General features: G+C 34.4%; 1 protein-coding gene across 2 annotated transcripts in view; it reads right to left on the bottom strand.

Annotated features, from left to right (window-relative positions):
• Positions 1-7,513: 7,513 nt before the first annotated feature.
• The window catches only part of LOC134260917 (fibrillin-1-like), a 51,261-nt gene continuing 37,313 nt past the window's right edge, over positions 7,514-21,461 (bottom strand). For both annotated transcript variants that reach the window (XM_062743445.1, XM_062743443.1), the window contains 2 exons: positions 8,466-8,590; positions 7,514-7,616 (listed from right to left, as the gene is read on the bottom strand). In XM_062743445.1, coding sequence (XP_062599429.1) covers positions 7,521-7,616; positions 8,466-8,590 — 221 coding nt within the window. In that variant the 3' untranslated portion in view covers positions 7,514-7,520. The remainder of the gene's footprint in view (positions 7,617-8,465; positions 8,591-21,461) is intronic.

Raw genomic sequence — 21,461 nt, forward strand, 5'->3', positions numbered from 1 at the left:
ATAACTAATATAAAAAAAAAAAACTCTAGCAAAATTTTTATTAAGGATTGATGGACAAGATCGCCATCTGTAAGCCAATGAGGACACTTTGGTTGGTTTTAAAAGTTTATTAATCCAATTTACAATTTTTCCCTGATCGTATAGATTTTTAGTAAGCGTTTTCGAAATTTGAAATTTGATTCGTATAAACCAATACACTGTTGATATATATATATATTCAAAAGGATCCGTCCAAAATAGAAAGAGCTGATGAAGACTGAACTCCCAATATAATAAATAGATTAGCAAAAGTCCAAAAGAATGATTCCCAAAATTAGAATAAGATATGAATAGAGGGTTAAGAATTTACGAATATCAGAGTAAGAATGGGAATAAGAACGGGAATAGGAATGAGAGCGGGAATGCTCTTTTCTGACCAAAACAGGTTATTTTGTGTTGAGTGGGTATCCATGGTCCCGGATATAAAAATGCATTTCATTAGCTAATTCACCATCACTAACCACCTACGCTTTGTCCGTAGGTCTGTCCGTTGACCTATGAACCCCAACATGGCACCACCCTTAAATGCAGGTAAATACTCATTACTAACCCCCCGTTCACACAGAGCTGCGACTCTACGGCGATCATCCCGATCAAGCCACGATCTGAATTTTTTTTGGATCGGGGCAGATCGTAGCCGATCGGCGTCTAAATAGAGCAATTTGGCAAATTGTGGTCTTCGTTACGACCGTACTAGGATATCCCTACGTCAAACGCGCTGCTAACACCCTTCTACTACGATGTTACGCAGACAGTTGCCGACAAGCTACCGTGTTTACTGCGTTTACGCTACGCTGCCACTACGACATTGAAGACCATACTACGACGCGACACAGACCTAGATGACTGTACCGCGATGTCGCTACGGTGGTGCCGATTATATTGCGATTGCATTACGCTTCTAGTACGATTTTGGTGATGATGCAAATATGTCTTGAAACTGCAGATTTTTGTTGTACAATTTTAGCGATGATACATATCTTGCGACCGTAGTTTTTTTTTCGGCCTTTACCACATGGTTTAGGGCATTTTTAATTATTATAACTGTAACAAGAAGTGAAAATACTCAATTGTAAATGATCATCAAGTATAGTGTCACCCTTTACATTTAGTTAACAGATGATGATTGGTCAAATATCAGCGATATAAGAACACACTCTTGACTGATAGGTCGTGTGTTACAACGCACTTTGAAAAATTACGCACTTTGAAAATTTTTTTCAAAGTGCATTAAATTTGGGACCAAGCTAACGCACTTTGAAAAAAATATTTTTTTCAAAGTGCGTTAATATCGACCATATTAATGCAGTTTGAAAAAAAACCGTAAAGATTGATCAATATTCCTTCAAATAATCGGTATGATAAATAACAGATCCTGGTTTGAAAACTTTTTTTATGATAAAGTCACTGTAGGACCTGAGATATTGACGTTTTAAATATTTAAGTTTTTGATAAAATAAAAGGGAAAATTAAAAGGTCTTGAAAAAAAAAAGCGTCGATTGTTGAAGTTCAATAATTCCTTTCTTCTTTTCTTTTTTTTAATTCTAGTCTCTGATAAGTAGATGTAAAGGTGTATAGGGGGCACTAACAGAGGGCAGCTTCAAGCAACTTAGCATTTATCATAATAAAAAGGGGCCAATTTGATTGTCCAAAACTATGAAAATTCTTTCTCTCTCATACGTTTTACTTTACTTTAATTAACTCATTTATTATTGAAAGTTTTCAACGTCATACCAGTTAGGTAAATACATAATTATATGAATGCTTTGAGTATAGCATAGTCATCGAGAGTGGGCGAAGTGCCAGGGGAAGGGATGGGGGGCTAAGCCCTTCACTTATTTTGGAAAGATATAAAAATCGTATAAGCATTGAAAATGCGGCGTACCCTTTTTTAGGTTTATTGCTCCCCTACCCCGTTTGTTACCGACACCTATGTATTGGAAAGATAAAGATTTCGACGGAGGGATCTGATACCCGTCTTCTCCTCTTTTCGACGGGAGTAAATCAATTCATTTTTGAGGTTAGGGTTAGGCTTAGTTCTTTGAAAGATAAATAACAAATAAAATCTTTCCATGACTAAAATATGATTTTTTTTTCAAAGTGCGTTAAGTGTCTCCATGATAAAATATATTGATGTAGACTCTTAACGCATTTTGAAAATTTTTTTTCAAAGTGCGTTGAGTTGGTCCCAAATTTAACGCACTTTGAAAATGTTTTTCAAAGTGCGTTGCCACAGTCGTGGAATGATCGGCGTAAGGTCATTGTAGGTCTTCGTAGGATCTTCAGGAACGTAGAGGGATCGTAGTGAGAACGTAGTACGAACGTAGAAGGAGCGTTGTATGAGCGTGCTTGGTTAGTTCCTACGCTCTCACGGCGCTTTTACTACGATCATGAAGATCTTTCTAAGATGCTTCCGCGCTGCCTGTACGATTACGGCGCTTCTACTACGCTCTTTTTACGACTCCACCCCGATTCTTGTTGGCCACGATGCCGCTACGCTTGTTTTGAACATGTTCAAAATAAGCGTGGTGAGAGCGTAGAGCTCTCCGATCATGAAGACTCTACTGCGATCATACTACGCTTCTGACGACCCCACGACGTCCCTCTTGCGATTTGTCACGATTGGCCACGCCTTTAACCAAATTTTGATCGTAGTAGAAGCGGCGTCTATGTGTGAACGGGGGGTAATATTTATGTGCTCAGTCCCCATCTCTGCACCACAGGGGTTCTAGCCCTAAGCTCTTTTACTTATTTACTTCAAAGTTCCCAATTTTATTGCTCTTAGTCAAAACCCTTAATAATACCCAAGTATTTCCGTTCAAATTTTATTACTTACTATCGATGGGCTTAATTTGTCTATTCGGATCAATTTCATTACAAAATGATCTACCAAATTATAGTGCATTGGAACAACAACAAAATCCAATTTGGTTTAACAAGATAATATTAGTTTAAAAATTAATGTCATTTTCCAATTATAAAGTCACCGAATTTGAGTCACTTATAATATACATTCTGATTTAATAAACCTTTATATCATTTTACTTTAACTACTAATAACTAAATATGATTATGATGTTAATATTGTCTAAGTTTAAAATGTTAAAACAATATGTCTGTGCTAAACCTTATAGGTTTACACATCTTGACGAGGTCACAAAGGGCATTAGAGGAATTAAACCAAGCATTCGGGAGAGACAAGAAAGTGTACAAGAACAAGCGAACGATACGATATATATAACCACTGAGCTGCAGGAAAAACAGAAGAGGATGAAAATTGAGAGAACTTGGCCGAATGAAGGATTTCATAGTTCGACTGGAGTATTGTGTAAAGACTCAACGTGAACGTATTCCAGAACTTAAAATTACAGCAATTGAAGATAATATCATAGTGAGTAGAGTAGATTAAAAGACGCGCGAGATGAAAAATCCGGAAAACAAGCTTGCTAAGATCATTAGTAACGTGTTTGCTGTAGAGATTGAGATACCAGCAGAGACTGTGGAAAACATGCATATCTATTTAAACTGTTCAGAATGAAAGAGTACGACAAGCAAATAAAATGTCTAAGGCCGGTTTGTGTTTAATTTGTTAAAAAATAACACAATGATATTGTAATGAGGCATACTAATGAGGAATAATACTTAAAAATAAGCAGTCGCCAATAAGAGTGTCCCAACATCATCAAAGAAAAACGGAAACACCTATACGATGACGATGTACAGAAAAAATACGCGGACCGTAACATTGAGACTGTGTTGAAGGGTCAAAAGCTCATTTTCACACAAAGCAAATCAAATTGGCAGCCGACTTTGGCCGATGAGATCATCAGTGGAGAAGGGGTAAAGATCGCGATCTGCACGGGGAAGACTACAAAAGACTACAGAAGACTACAGAAGACAATGGAAACCGGTTTGGCAGGACTCATTACAAAAGCAATAAACAACCCATATGGATAATGACATTTTACTGAATCAAATAAGTTAGGAATTATAACTTGCCTACCTAAGCCAGGAAAACAAAAACAGTCCTGAAACCCAATCAATTTGTTGAATGTGATTTATAAAATAGCCTCATTTTGTTGAACAATTGAAAACCGTGTTAAATAAAAAAAATGATTAAGGACCAAACTAGCTTTTTAAAGGGGAGATTTAAAGGAGAAAATATCAGACTGGTTTATAATTCAATGCATACATGTAACACAGAGCAAAAACATGTCAAAATTGATATCTAATTAGATACTTTGTTAATAATTCATATTTGATTAGCGCGCATTGCTAATCAAACATAACGCTGTTTGTGTGAATGAGTGCCATGTGTGAATGTTTTGTTTTGTCACGTGATGTTTATATTTTTAACTTACTACAAGTACGACCAGTTGACAAATGACAGACCACTATGTGATAATCAATATGCATGTATACTAACTTCGTGCACTAAATAAGCGCTTAATCCGCCGAATAAAATATCCATTAGCTTCTACCTTCACGGTGTACATGTATGAGGTCCAAGCATTTATGAAATGTGTAAGTCATCGAGTTATACGATGTCTTGATAACAAAGTATTCATTATTTAATGATGATGTAAATACTTAAATCGTTTTCAATAATACATAAAATATCTTATTGGCGGCGACGTGAATTTTCATGCTGTGTAATTTGTAACATTGATTTATGTGCTGTATTTGTCTCTTGTTAATGTGTGTATTGTGGGAGTGTTTTGTATGTTTCTAGGTTTCTTTCTGTTATCCATAATAAACATCATAAAACCGAACCTAGCGTATTCTCTAAACCATTGACCCTGTGACACAGAGCAAAAACAGATTCGAATTCCAGGCTTATTAACGTTAATTGACTTAAAATTTCATTGGTCAGTCACGAATGCTCCATGAATTTAAAAGGGACATACAATGCTCATAGTTAAAATTCAAAGAGTAAACTCAGGTGACCTATTGCTTTCTGTTTTCGTCCATCGTCGTGCGTTCACATTTAAACATTTCAGCTTCTTCTCTAGAACCGCTCAGCCAATTTCAACCAAATTTAGCACAAAGCATCCATGGGTGAAGAGGAACAAAACTTGTGAATTTTTTGGTCCCTCTAGGGCCTGAGGGGTGGGATCAAAACTATTAAAATTAATGCAATCTTTGAAAATCTTCTCCTTTACTCCTGGACATCAGGCAGTCAAACTGTTTCCTAATGGACTTTTCTGAAAAGCACTGTATTTTACAGTTGACAGTTTGCCTGGACATTTAAACCTGTATCATGTACGGAGGTACAGAATTGATGATAGATTAGAACACCTTTCAAATGGTCATAGGTATGGTGTTAGGGGCACTTGAATGTGAATGCAGGGAGTTGAGGATAGAGTGGTTGTAGTTTTCTTCAGGTTCAACTTATATGTGCATTGAAATAACCCATTATTAGGTCACCAGAGTAAACTCAGGTGACCTATTGCTTTCTGTGTTCATCCATCGTCGTCCGTCGTGCGTTAACATTTAAACATTTTCAGCTTCCTCTCTGCAAAGGCTCAACCAATTTCTACCAAATTTGGCACAAAGCATATATGGGTGTAGAGAAACAAAACTTCTGAATTTCATCCCCCTCCGGGGGCTTGAGGGGTGGGGTCAAAACTTTTAAAATTAATGCAATCTTTAAAACTCTTCTCCTTTACTCCTGGACATCAAGCAGTCAAACTGTTGGCATGATTGTAATCAGCATTGAGTCCTCTATTAAAATTGTGAAATTAATGACCCCAAGCTCAGGGGTTCTAGGGAGGGACTAAATAGATTATATAGTGAAAATGCATTAATTTTTCCTTTAATATCTTCTTTTCTGCTCTTGGGCATTAAATAATCTAACCAAGTACATTGTTATGTTGAATAAGGCTGCCTCTTCCAAAGTTGTGAATTTCATTGCCCAAGGTCGGGGCTTCTGGTGTTAGGGCAGGGATCTATTATTTATATAGTGAAATTGCATAAATTCTTTGAAAACCTTTTACTCTGCTCCTGGATATTGATTAAACTAACCAAGTACAAAGTGATAATGAAAAAGAATGTCTCTTTCAAAATTGGGAATTTCATGGCCCCTGGGTCAGGGGTTCTGGTGTTAAGGTGGGGTTCTATTGATTTTATAGTATAAATAGATTCTTTAGAAATTCTTTAAAAATCTTCTCCTCTGCTTATAGGTATTAAATCAATAAACTATGTACATATTTATGATGAGTAATGATGCTTTTTCCAAATTTGTGAATTACAGGGCCCCTAGGTCAGGGATTCTGGTGTTAGGATAGGGCTTTAATGATTATATTGTGAAAATGCATGAATTCCTTGAAAAAATTTCTCCTTTGCTCCTGGTTAATATGCCAATGATCTAATTACATATTCATGATGAAGAAAGGTCCCGCTTTCAAAATGGTTAATTTCAGGCCCCTGGGTACCGGCGGGGGTGGAGGGTCGGCGGGTGGGTAGGTGTTACTTTGTCTTAAAATAAATTAATACTCAGAAATCTGATCCTTGGTATTAACAACCATTTATGATGAAATAAAATTTATGATAAAATTTCCCAAATTTTGTAATACCGGGTAAGTGGCCCCAGGGTCAATGGTTCCAGTTCGATTGGGTGCACAACTGGTGGTTATAAACTGGAAATGTATTTTCTCTTTGTTACTCTGATCTACTTCTGGGTATTAAGTAACCAAAGTATGTATGCTAAGTGTATAATTATGATAAGCAATGGTGCCTCTTTCAAAATTGTTAATTCTATGGCTTTTGGTTTAAAACATGAACCAAATTTAATTGTTGGAAAGTTGTTACATGATACTCAGGTGACCATTAAGTCCCTTGGGCCTCTTGTTTTAAATGAAAGAAATGTTGAGCCAAATTCTTAAATCGTAAAAGAGCTTACATACATTGTCCTAGTGTAAAAGTAAGCTGTCAACTGTAAAAGCCAGCGCTCCTCGGAAAAGTCCAGTGATAATAATTCCAGTGATAATAATTTCTCTGTGTCAGCTTTGTGAAATAGTTGGATGCTTAGTCGAACAATAGTATAGTACTCATTAAAATATTTTTTTTGTGTTTCGATGTCATGATTGGTCAAATTATTCATACTTTGAGCTATTTTCGAAGAGCACTTGGCCGTCGATTTCCCGAGTACAATTTTGGTGTTAAGGAGAAGCATATATAAGCTCGTTTCTGACAAAAATCTGTATGACATTTTATGAATAAACATACCAGCATCTCAGCAGTCGTTCACTGCAAAAGCAAAATCAACCTGCAAAATTATTTCAACGTTTCAACGTAGTGCTAATAATGCACACTGTGTATGAAACATTATGTTATAATATAAAAAAGAAATCCCTTTATATATAAACCAGAACTACATTTGGACAAAGTAGAACAATTTTCTTGAAAAAAAAAGAATTTTATTTTTCTAATTTTAACTCTTCCATGGTCAATACAATGTTTAAATGACAAATGACATTAGGTTAGACTCCAAGGTAGGTTTGTAAGCAAACCCGGTCATTACAACAGAAGACTTCTCCATTGTGCATCAAATTCTTTATAAAAGAGCAGTCCTCTTTCTGTTAAAATGACAAGTTTCAGCTTTTTAATTTCATTTTATCACGAATTAATAGCACAACTAAGGTGTTTTAAACACCATTTTAGTATCTATAAATATGATGTTTGATATTTATTTATACATGACTGTACTTATCATTACACTGAAAATAAATAATGTTTTGTAAGGAATGATAAATTTGGATTTCTAGGTCACCTGGGTCACTCAGATGACCTATTGCTATCCGTTTTTGTCCCTCGGCGTTCGCCGTGCGTCGTTCAGTGTGCGTTGACATTTAATCATTATAAGCTTCTCTGAAACCGCTAACAAATTTCAACCAGTTTTTGCATATAGCATCTATAAAGGGGAAACAACCATTATGAATTCCATGGTCCCTAAAAAACCCCTACCCCCACTCCCCCCCCCCCCAGGTTCTGAAGGGTGATGCAAAAACCTTCAAATTTAATGGCGCTAGGTTGAAGGGTTCTGGTGTTAGGGCGAGGCTATATGAATCATATAGTGAAAATGAATTTATTCCTCGAAAATCTTCATTGGTCCTGGGGATTAAACAAACTACTGTACATACATACATGTAGTTGTGATGAGCAAGTGAGCCCCAGGGTCAGGGGTTCTTGTATTAGGTGAGGCTTATACGAGTTTATAGTGAATATGCCTTAATTCATTGAAAATCTTCTTCTCTGCTCCTGGATGTTAAAGCAAATAAATTACATACATAATTATAATGAACAAGAGTACCTCAGGTGACCTAGAAAACCCATGGGCCTCTTCTTAATTATATATTTATTGTCGTCATCATATGTTGTACATGTTGACGTTTGTGCTATTTATTACCCTTTGTGCAGTGTATTACCCTTGTACAATGCGTTGTAAACTTTGTTCCTTGATATCTGCTTCGTATCATACAACTCTCTTCCGGATAACATGTCTGATTCCACACGCAGTTTAATGTTTCGTCACATGTGGGACACTGAATACCTAAAGAAGAAATTGAATGTTCATTAATTACCTTCTAGGGCAACCTACATATATACATAGTATTAGAGCCAATATGGATAAATAAAATCTCTCTGTTTCTCTTCCTCTCTGTTCTTGCTATGTTTCTAACTGTTTCTTGTGTCTAAAAACAAATAAAATTCAAATATATCTGACAGTTTATAATTTTTTTTCTGTCAAGTAATTGTTTAAATATCGTAAATAGAAATAATCACATTGCATTTGTTAAACGTCATAATGATCTCATAAAACGTTTAATCATATAAGAAGCAAATTTGTTCAAATTGCTAGTTTAACGAGCATTTTGATAGTATTACACCAGTAATACTAGTTTCCTCCTACCAGTCTCTCTCACTTACGAAAAAACAAGTGGGACAGACTGATCGACAGACGGAGGGACAGTTAGAAAAAAATCAGACAGTTGAGCAGGAAACTTAAAGTCCTTTCCGTCTTCATTGACAGGGAACTAAAAAGGAGAGAGTAGACAAATTACGATTAGGTAAAGATGACGCTGAATTGATTGGGGTCAATTCATTTGAAGTTCTTCCAACTGATTAAGTAAAAAATGAAATTTTGTCAGACGAACCCTAGAAAGAATGTTTCTTTTCTATATATAAACATCAATCTTATGAAATGCATATTATATATAGTATTGATGTCTTGTGTATTACAAGATACAAGATTTTATTAATCCAATTTGGGCCCCCGGAGGAGCAAAAAGATTTACAAATAGAAGGAGGAGGATCCAAATGATAGAACAAGCATGATGATGATATTACAAATAAAGAGTAATTAGTAAAGCAACCAAATAAAGCGTAATTAGTAAAGCAACCATTTTGTTTAAGAAAAAGCATTAGTGTTCTTACATTTCAATGAAAAGTGTTCAAGACTTTCAGTAAATCATATGTAAGGATGGAAATTATACCTTTTGGGCGAATGAGAGCGGTAAAATGTTAGATAGGATTAATTTCTGATATCTATTTCTAAGTTAAACCTAAACAGTGGTCATGATTTTGATAACATATTTGTTATCCTTTTTAGGATAGTTTCAGTGCACATGAATATTGGTATTAATGGTAAACTTAAAATGCTGTTTGACAATTTTTTTTCCTTTTACTTTCCTGTAATAACTTTCAACCATATTTGTAATTATATTTCCTCTTGCTGCACATTCTCACTGCAGCTCTGTTTTTGCCGAGAATGTTTATTAACAAGGCACTTGTAACAGAACAACAGGGACTTATCCTCTTTGGTGCATGATCCCATCTTTGTTTTCTTAGGTTCATATGTTAGCTTTGCTCAAGATTTGTTTACAAATCATTTAGACAAGGTGTACAAATATATCGCCTTAAAAATGGGATCAAATTATTATGTTATATCACTTGCTAGATTCTAAACCCTATTTTAGCACACATAGGTATAAAGAATTAGGAACATTTGAACATATGTTCTTTTAAAGTCAATATTTGCCTTGGGGGTAAAAACAATGCTTGCCAACATTGAGACTAATTTTCCTAAAATCTTTGGATATTACTGTACAATCTCTATGTCTTACATTTTTTGTGCAAAGCTGTACATTTTTGTGCAACAGTTTTAAAGTGAGGTGGGTTAAGGATGAAATAATTAAAATAAGTTATATTATGTTGGATTTCAGTGTCTTAATTTATAAAGATAGATTACTTTCGCTGTCATGAACCATCTATTGGTACTTGATAACCCAAGCACAGCATTAAATATTAATACCAATATTCATGTGCACTGAAACTATTCTAAAAAGGATAACAAATATGTTATCAAAATCATGACCACTGTTTAGGTTTAACTTAGAAATAGATATAAGAAATTAATCGAAATTGAAATTAACATAGATAAAACAAACAAGAGGCCCAGGGGCCACATTACCTGAGCAACTGGCTAGTTAAATACAAAATATCAGTTCAGTATTGAAAATTTAAATATAAAATTGGGTTCAGGGGAAGGGGGTGGGGTATTTGAACATTCTTAAATCTACAATTTCTAAGGATGCTTTTGAATTAATATGACACATAATGACTGTGTTGTAAGATGCAAAATTTTCATTGATAAAGCCTTTTACATCTTCCTTTGTTATGATCCACTGCAACGGCTCCTCTGTTCGCCTAATTGGTCATGATTTGAAGAAGTTTATCCTATGTAAAACCTTGTTTACCCATTGTGGCTTCACACTACCCCCATGATTTGAACATTCTTCTCTACACTACTTTTTTTTAATGCTTCCAATTAATTATGACTAATCATGGCTTTGTTGTTCTTGAAAAGAAGATTTTTAAAGAGTTTCCTATGTATTCCTATGTAAAATTTTGATCCCCTCATCGTACCCCGGGGGTCATAATTTGAACAAACTTGAGTCTGCACTACCAGAAAATGCTTTTATATAACTAAGACCAATCATGGCTTTGCTGTTCGTGAGAAGACGACAACGACAGACTTGAAAAAGAAAATGTGTGAAAACCTGACTTGTTACAAAAATTTATTCAGATAAAATTGTATATGTGTTTAGGAAACTGACATTTTTTGTCATGGAATTTTCGATAAACCGTCAATAAAGATTGCGCTTTCATTGTCACATTTTTTTTAATTTGCTCCTTAGATATTGCAAATAAAAAGCAGTTAAACGAATGCCTTTTTTAATAATTTTAAAATTTCAACAGATTTTCTTTTACTAAAAAATTGGGTTTTTTTTTTTTCAATTATTCCTTCTTGAGTAAGCAATCCCTGTCTTGATTGAAGTAATTCGTAAAAAAATTGTAAGAAAAATAGAAATTAAACAAGAATTATACAAATGTACATCACTTAACTTTTGACCAAACAACTTGTTTTTCCAATTAAGTTCAATGCAACAGCCAACGAATTTAAAATAGAAATACTCAATAGCAGAGCAGGGCCTCCCTTTTTCACAACAGCAGACGCTGTGGCTATGAATTTCTCATTTTTGTGGAGGCATCCTTGTTAAATATAACCATGTACTTAATTGCTTTATTTTTTAAATACCCGGGTACAGAGAAGACAATTCTTGAAAAATTGGTACATGTTTCCTTAATAATCAGTAGATCACAGCCTTAATACTACAGTAAAACTCGTTTAGTGTACTTTTACGAGAAGCACTCACTTTTACAGTTGACGGTTGACTTAAACTTTTAAACCGGCATCATGATTGGAGGTACGGAGTTGATAAAAGATAAGAACTCATTTCTAGTGGTCATAGGTATTGCCCTATGGCAGGACTAATGTCCATAAAAAGCTAACTAAGAAATACAAAACCAAGAAATACTCGGTGTCAAGGTGGGAGGTTTGGCCGATGTTGTTGTTAAAAGTACTTATTTAAAAGTGAATTAACATATAAATGAAAAGCATTTAGAAACACCATTTCAAATTATCTTTTTAAAGAATGAGTGCACTTAAGTACGTTTTTTGGAATCTTTTCGGCTACCCATTTTAAGCTTAACATTACAATGTATCGCTAAATTAACTATGATTAATGTCCAAGCATATGCTTTTGATATTTATCTCTAACATTTTTTGTCATACATATTTCTATAATTACAGAAAATGTCACTGAAAAGAACATGTAATAAAAGCTTTAAATTCCGGAAATTTGAACGGGACCACTTTCGAAACTAAGGTATCCACAAATAGGCGGAGACATTTAAACCGCATGGTTGTGGAATGTAAACATTAGCACATATGATTTTTTTTCAAACTACGAATAGAAATGGAGAAGAGAGAGATATATCAGTCGTTTTGATTTTATGGTGCAGAATTATTTTAAAATGATTCTTAAGGGATGGGGTAGATGTCTCGCTCTGCAGACCATAATACAGAGGCGACATAGGCCTGTACATGTTCTTACTAATGACACTGTCAATACCAGAATTCTTTCAAAACACCCTTAATGAAAAGCATAAAGTTAAATAAGAGACATTAATATCTTCAAACCTTATTAAAATTTGCGCACAAATCTCCTATAGTTCAAAGTTGGAAGTACTGATAGATACTGTCACAACAGATCGAGACATAAACACAATTTATGTATTCTTATGCTTATATGCAAGCTCACCGCAGCTTGTTTTTGCTAATTTTGTATTTGTCAAATAAAACACTTTCATAGAGATGAATAATGTCATTTATTAAAATGACGGTATAAATGTGAACAATTTAACAAGCAAGAAGGGGATCAGATTAACAAGCTTTGATTAGCAGTTACGTAAAATATGATAATGTCTGATCCCCCAAAACTGACTAGAAAAAAGTATATGTAAGACAAGACAATGAAAACTTCATATGAAAAAGTTAGCAAAAAGATGGCACATCAAAACAAACAAATCAAGTCAGAACTAATGAAATATATGATCTTACATGACACATTAATACACATTTTAAGGGGTAGGAATGTAGGGGTGGAGGAGGGTCTTCAAAATAGACGTGCCTTACTTAAGCGTGGTCAGCCTGCGGGTTATCACAATACAACTGAATGACTCGCTGAGCTGACCACGTGACCTTACACCTTCTACCACACGTAATCAATCACCCAAGCCATGGATCTAAGAATTTTCACATTTTACCAAAATTAATCTTACCGGAAATCTGCAACTTAGTTATCGCATTCAATACATAAATACAATTATCATTCTAATAATTGTTGCTTTATGTATTCTTATGCTTATAAGCAAGCTCACCGCAGCTTGTTTTTGCTAATTTTTTATTTGTCAAATAAAACACTTTCATAGAGATGAATAATGTCATTTATTAAAATGACGGTATAAATGTGAACAATTTAACAAACAAGAAGGGGATCAGATTAACAAGCTTTGATTAGCAGTTACGTAAAATATGATAATGTCTGATCCCCCAAAACTGACAAGAAAAAAGTATATGTAAGACAAGACAATGAAAACTTCATATGAAAAAGTTAGCAAAAAGATGGCACATCAAAACAAAATAGGCCACAAGATGTGACATGCAGGTCACATCCATGTTAGATGTGACATGCAGATCACATCCGTGCCATCCAAGGTGAGCTTGCACACAATATGAATTATTCATGGAAGCAGTTAATCACTGGCCTCTCCATACATTCCATTTTTAAGTAATGAAATGAAAAAAAAATTATTATTCCAAAATCACGGTTTACACGAAAATGTCATATGTAATACAAAATGAAGGAAGAACATCTAATAATATCATATTTGAGAAATGTAAGGAAATATAGGCATTACAAAGTAATTCAAAGTATGAAAGAACAATTATTTCAGAATAAATTATATAACAATCACAAAGTATTGTATGAGCCAGCAAGCAAGCTAGGTTAGGAGAGGTGTATTTTAATATTTAACAGCAGTTATTCACTGACCTGCCAGTGTGCAAATGAACATGTTCTTAAGGTATTTCATCTTGTAGGAGTAAAACAAAACAGCAGTTAATCACTGACCTGTGTTTAAACTACATTCTATTAGCTGACTATTTATCATGAGTAGAACAAAACAACAGTTAATCACTGACCTGTATTTGTACTACCTCCTAGTATATGTCTATTTATTATTTATAGAACAAACAGCAGTAAATCACTGACCTGTATTTAAAATACATCTTAGTATCTGACTGTCTATCATGAGTGGAACAAAACAGCAATTAAACACTGACCAGCATTTGAACTATCGGTACATTATTGAATCCATTTTAGAATCTGGCTATCCATTGGGAGTAGAATAAAATCTATATGTTTGAGGTTTAGTAATTTAAGCAAACTTAAATTTTGCAATTTCTACCTTGTGATGAGTGATAGTGTCCTTGAGTATTACACAAGGTCAGTGAAATTTTTTTTTTATGCTCAAACCTTGAATTATTTAATTTTCTCTATTTATACTACTTTTAACTGTTTATTTTCAATTTGTAATTTAAAGATTTGAATTAGAAATTGAACATGGAGGATCATACCATGCATCCAGACAGTATGAATGTTTTACAAGGTGAAGGTTAATATTATTATGATCTTAAGCAAATTGTGAATATAATGTGAACTTCCTAAATTATACTGAATCTTATAAATAGCATCTACAGGGAACTTGAAAGTTGAAATATGAGTATAAGCTAATATCCCTAAAATTAAGATTGCATGGAAAGTGGCCTTTATGTTAAACTAGAGAACTTAAAGCTGTTTAAAGTCTTAAAATCTTATTACTAAAGGCATAGTACAAAGGTAATTAATTGAAGGGGTATAATTAGGCTATACCAAAGCCTATTTAAGCCATCGATAAAATATTTTCTTGCAAGATACATAACCCATGATTTTATTTGTAAGAATACCTTGTTTTATGACAAATTCCCACCCTATAGATTATGTTTATTAATAAAGACATTTATTCTTTAATTTGTTGTATTAAAGGAACAATAATCTTGATTCTGTCATATTCCAATTTGTCACATCTTTAATCTTGATTCCAAACAAGATTACTCATTCCTTTGACTGGACTATCCTAGCATATAGAGTGGATTGTGTACCTGTTGAAGGGCATATCCCTCCCATAAGTATTTAAAACTGAAGAAGTGAGAATCTTATCCTTAATTTAGTAATAGTGAGGTCAGTTGTATAAGGGGATCTTTTGTGATGTGGATAATTAGAATCTGCATATAAAATTTGCTTGCTGACTCACCTGCAAATGTTTTCTAAGAAACCAAGTTTCCTGATCTAGCTAGTATAGATGCTTTCTCAACCAATGTTAGTGGATATCCTGGTCGTTCAGCTGATTTAGGGCATATCCATGGCAGCAATGCTGCAGTTTTGCTGGCACATACATGTATCTGCATCTTATATAAGGTTATTGCATTGTAAAGTCAAAAAGTGTCAACCAAGTTTTGAACTTTTAAATATAGGTATAAAACATAAAATTCACGGCACCAGGCACAGCATCATTTGGTTCCCCAGGCTATGGAGATTATCTCAGTTCCCTCTTAACTGGAATTAGTGGAATGTTATGATGAGGGTTGTTAAGGATTCTTTCCAGAGGATCTGTGTTCTCACCGATTGTTCGGGATGTATCTACAATGTACTTAAAAGTTAATCTTTTTTTTTCATAACTCATCCAAATACAAAGTGCTCACCTTAAAATTGGGAAGCAAAATTAGGTCTACATGAGCAAACAATGCAACAACAAAAGAAAGGAAACTTTCTTCAGGATGAATGAGCAGGTCCTGCACAATTATTATAATATATGATAAATGTTTGGATAATTCAGGATGACTTAATATTGGCAACAATCTGGCAATATGACCAAGGACATATCAGAAGAAATATTAAGAACTTAGCAGTATATATCATGAATCCACTACAGGGAACAATACTTTGTATGAATTTTTCCAGTGTCATCTCATAGATATTTCTTACTTAACAGGTATATAACTAAAACATGAGTAAACATTAGAACTCTAAGAAAGAAGGCATATACTGCCAGTAAACAAGATGGATTAAATAACCAATAGTTTATCGTAAAAAGTTTTGTCCCAAAACAATGAAAAATATATGGAACTTTGACCCTTATGTACATAAAACTCTAAACTGATGAAAATATGTCAAGAGCAATTAACAATAGATATCTCTGCCTCATTCGTACATGTAAATTCCTTAACCAAACTAATATGTGTTACTGCGATTCATAGTATCAGTAACCGCTGTTATCAGAATATTAAGCGACATAGGCATGATGGGTAAATTTAACCCTATGGATCAGTCAACATATCTGTACTATTAATGACATCAACTTTAGCTTCACTAGAAAAAAACCGTGCGAAAAGTCAGATTTGCTTTATAAGACACAATTTGAATGTCATTTCGAGCAATTATCAATCAACACTAAAAGTAACTTTGACCCATTCGATCAAGTTGTTGTCATTATAAGCGAATAATAATAATAATTATAAAAACAATATGGGTAATTCTGATTCAACTATTAACAGATATGATATGCTACAACAGATGCAAGTTGATTGTAATTAGAGGCAGCCTACAATCAACAACATAAGACGTCAATTGATTGTCATTATGAGCAGACAACAATAGACACTCTGACCTATCAATAAACAATATAGGAAACTCTAACCCAACAATTAATAAACAATATGGGTAACTCCCAGCCAACAATAGACAATAAAAAATATGGGTAACTCTGATCTAACAATAAACAATATGGGTAACTCTGACCCAACAATAAGTAAACAGTATGGGTAACTCTGACCCAACAATAGACACTATGTTTAACTTCGACCCAACAATAAATTAGCAATATGGGTAATTCCGACCCAACAATAAACAGTATAGATAACTTTGACGCATCAATAAACAATAAAGGTAACTCCAACCCAACAATAAACAATATGGGTAACTCGGACCCAAACAATAAACAAAATAAGTAACTCCGACCCAACAATAAACAATATGGGTAACATCGACCCAACAATAAACCGAAAACCTTCATACGACGCCAATTGATTGTCAGTATGAGCATCCAACAACAAAACAATATGGGTAACTCCCATCCAAACAATAAACAATATAAGTAACTGAAACCCAACAATTAACAATATGTGTATCATCGACCCAACAATAAACCGAAAAGCTTCATACGACGCCAATTGATTGTCAGTATGAGCATCCAACAATAAAACAATATGGGTATACTGACCCACAGGTACAAATCTACTGTGTACCAAAACCAAACAAATTTGGGTATACTGACCCAAAAGGTACAAATATACTGTGTACCAAAACCAAACAAAATATGGGTATACTGACCCAAAAGGTACAAATCTACTGTGTACCAAAACCAAACAAATTTGGGTATACTGAACCAGAAGGTACAAATCTACTGTGTACCAAAACCAAACAAATTTGGGTATACTGACCCAGAAGGTACAAATCTACTGTGTACCAAAACCAAACAAATTTGGGTATACTGACCCAAAAGGTACAAATCTACTGTGTACCAAAACCAAACAAATTTGGGTATACTGACCCAAAAGGTACAAATCTACTGTGTACCAAAACCAAACAAATTTGGGTATACTGACCCAAAAGGTACAAATCTACTGTGTACCAAAACCATTAAAATTTGGGTATACTGACCCAACATGTACAAATCTACTGAGTACCAAACAATAAACAATAAAGGTAACTATGATCCAATAAGTAAATATCTACTGTGTACCAAACAATATGGGTAACTTTGACTCAATAGGTAAAACCTTGTACCAAAACAATAAACAACTTAAGCAACACTGATCAAAGAGGTACATATCAACTTTTTATCAAAAGAATAAACTTGAAAGAGTAATACTGATCCCATTAGTACATAATTATTAACTTTGTACAATGTACTAAACAATCAACCACTTGCGTAACACCGATTCAATTTGTAAGTATCAACTTTGTATCAACAGTAAACCATAAACAACTCCAACCCAATAAGGTACATAAATTATCCACTATGTACCGAAATGATGAACATCTTGAGTAATCATGTAAATATTGTCTACACCAACCAAATTAGTACATATGCCTTGACTACATAGTACATGTACAATATCCATTCAATATTTATCAATAGACAAAACATGAAATGTTACATATAAACTTTGTACCAAAACTGATCAAACAATAATGTGCAATTCAAGAAATACCAAAGTATAGTAACCATCTGAACTATGTACATAAAAAGCTCAGTCCACAACCTTAAACTCCAAAGAGTGAAAATGAGATATAGGTACCTGTATTAACATGATTACAATACACATTTCTCAACTAACCTTACAAGATAGCTGACATTACCTATTAGATGCCTGTTAAGGAGGGGCAGTGGCTTAACATGCAATGCTGCCTATAGCTGTTTTACATCATGTTGAATGCAAAAACATGAAATATGCAAACTATGATAGGTAATTCTCCTTGTAGTTAACAAAACTTTATAACTTTGCTAACTTAAAAGCTTACACCATAGAGTATACATGATTTGAGTTTTATTATTAATTAACCAATACCTTTTAATAATTGAAAGTGATATTAACTTATACACACAAAAACTATTTGGAAACCCCAAGCTCGTTATGTATAATTGTAAATCACTTATAAAGTAAACATAATACTGGCCTTCGTCCTCAATTACATGGGAATGCAAACTCTCTTATGCACGCGGTGAAGCAGCACAGGTGTACGCCGGCTGGACCTAAAACGCCCAAGTCGTTGAATTCAGCAGGGTCTCCCGCTGTGGTCCCAGCTGTGAAATAGCGATGCTTGCAGCAGATACTTGCAGGATGTTCGTTATCTATCACAACTTTTTGTTGATCAAACTCTGTGTCCACTGATCATGGAGATCGATATAGAGATATTAATCATTGTTTTGTTCAACCAGTAACAAATTGCTTACTTTGAAATCCTTTCAAAACTCAGACTGTACGAAAAAGTTCCACTTTGATGTCGCAATAAAAAAGCTCCATGAAATATGTTCTTCTCATAAATATCTGCTCATAAATAAAGTTCATATCAGCAGAAAATACACCAAATGTATTATACAGTAATCAGGTAATATATTTGATAACCCGCGCACATATTCTGTAAACAATAAATTAGAAAGTTAAACGAGACTTACCTGGAAGGTGAAGTTTGACTGTAATTTCTTCGACCCAATAGGGTGCCGAGGGATCAAATGAGATGATAAGGTTACCGCGTGGTTCATACTTCAGAGCACAAAAATTTGGATTCGTTTAAAAGAAATTTCTAGGGTGGGGTAATAAAAAATATTCTTGTTTTATTTTAAATAAAACATTTTGAATTTATGGGTTGGGCATTTGATCCCTCGGCACCCTATTGGGTCGAAGAAATTACAGTCAAACTTCACCTTCCAGGTAAGTCTCGTTTAACTTTCTAATTTCTTCTCCCCTAGGGTGCCTCTGTCTCAAATGAGACTTTAGAGATAGAATTCAAATTTTGTTGGTACTATATAGAAAATAACACTAACTATTATTTACTATTTCTGATAGTTTATATCGAGAATACAGTCAATGATCAAAACATTTTTGACAACAGTATATGACTTTCATTTACAGTTATCTAAGAGCCTTTTGCTCATCTCTACATCTAAACTAACAGGTTTGTTATAATACTTTCTGAACACAGAGTCTTTTGTCCAGCCAACTGTTCGGATAATTGTATCCACTGGAATTCTAAGCGCGCATGCTGTGCTGGCGGACGCTGATCTCGTACTGTGAGGCTTGAACATCTTGACATCGATACCAGAATTCTGCAACACAGTTTTCAACCATCGGCCGATGGTGTCTCTAGACACGGGTTTATGGGGCCTTTGTGATGTAATAAACAGAGTTGTTACTGAGGCCCGCAAAGGTTCCGTACGCTCAAGATAATGTTTCATTGTAATGACAACACATAAATCCGCGTCTATGCTATAACTGGAAAGATTCAGTTCTCCAAGATGCCTTTTTGGATTCGAAGTTTTAAGTAAATCACCAATTGTTACTTTCACATAATCTGCAGTAATGTAAATGTTTCTTACATCAATAAGATGAAGTGTTTGTCCACGTTGGCCTGACAATAGTGCTAATAACATCAATAATTTCTGTGATAATTGTAACAATGACAAAGAAGACAATGGAGATAAAGATTTCAAATATTTCAACACAACATTCACATCCCAAGTGACATTATATCTAGGTAATGCGGGTCTCAACACAAATACACCTTTCATAAATCTGCGGATTAAAGGGTGAGAGCCTATATTCAATTCATTATTTAATTGCAAGAATGAAGATAATGCGCATCTAGCGCTATTTAAACAACTATAACCAATTCCTGAATTAAACAAATCTGTTAAAAAGGATAAAACATTATTTACAGTTGTTTCAAAAATATTAATTTCTCTTTGATTACAAAATGACACCCATTTTTTGATATACGTCCTATACTGTTTTTGAGTTGATTCTCGCCAGGAAGATAGCAAAATGGCCAGAGTTTCATTTGATAATCCTCTACTTTGGAAAGATTCCCTGACACACGGAAGACGCCAAGTCTCATTTTCCGCAGGGGGTGGCGCTTTTGGGGCTTTCCCGGCCTTAACAGAAGATTGTGATTGTGTGGTAGCAGGTAGCTGTCCATGCATATTAATTGCAGTAGGCGCGGGAACCAATGCTGGGTCGGCCATATTGGCGCAATTAATATCGCCTCCGCTCTGTCGGTCATTATCTTTTGAAGAACAGTTCCTATCACACTGAAAGGAGAGAATATATAGCACATTAAATCACTCCAATTAAGACTAAATGCATCAATTGCTTTTGCATCTTTATCTGGTCGAAAGGAAACATAAGGTTTGAACTGAAAATTGTTTTTTGACGCAAACATATCAACGTCGCATTTCCCAAATTTTCTCTCAATTTTAAGAAATATTTGTTTGTCCAACATCCATTCTAAGTCATCATTTTTCTGACGGGATAAGTAATCCGCTTCCGTGTTATCTGAGCCTGCAATGTGATTTGCCGAAAGCCATATATCTCTACTCATGCAAAATTCCCAGATATTTATTGTGAGGTTGTTTAGTGACTCAATCTTCCACCCATTTTTGAAATGTATGTGACCGCTACTGTGTTGTCCATATAGAGTTTAACATGACTATCATGAAAATCATTACAAAACTTTGTTAGCGCAATAAATCCTGCTTTGAGTTCTAAGTAATTAATATGGTGTTCTTTTTCCTCTGCTGACCATTCTCCTTGACATCCCTCTCCGGTAGTTTCATTGAAAGCACCCCAGCCCGTTAGA

This window comes from Saccostrea cucullata, unplaced genomic scaffold (assembly GCF_032062105.1).
Source record: "Saccostrea cucullata isolate Sc308-1 unplaced genomic scaffold, CSIRO_AGI_Scuc_v1 ctg4590, whole genome shotgun sequence".
Taxonomy (NCBI): domain Eukaryota; kingdom Metazoa; phylum Mollusca; class Bivalvia; order Ostreida; family Ostreidae; genus Saccostrea; species Saccostrea cuccullata.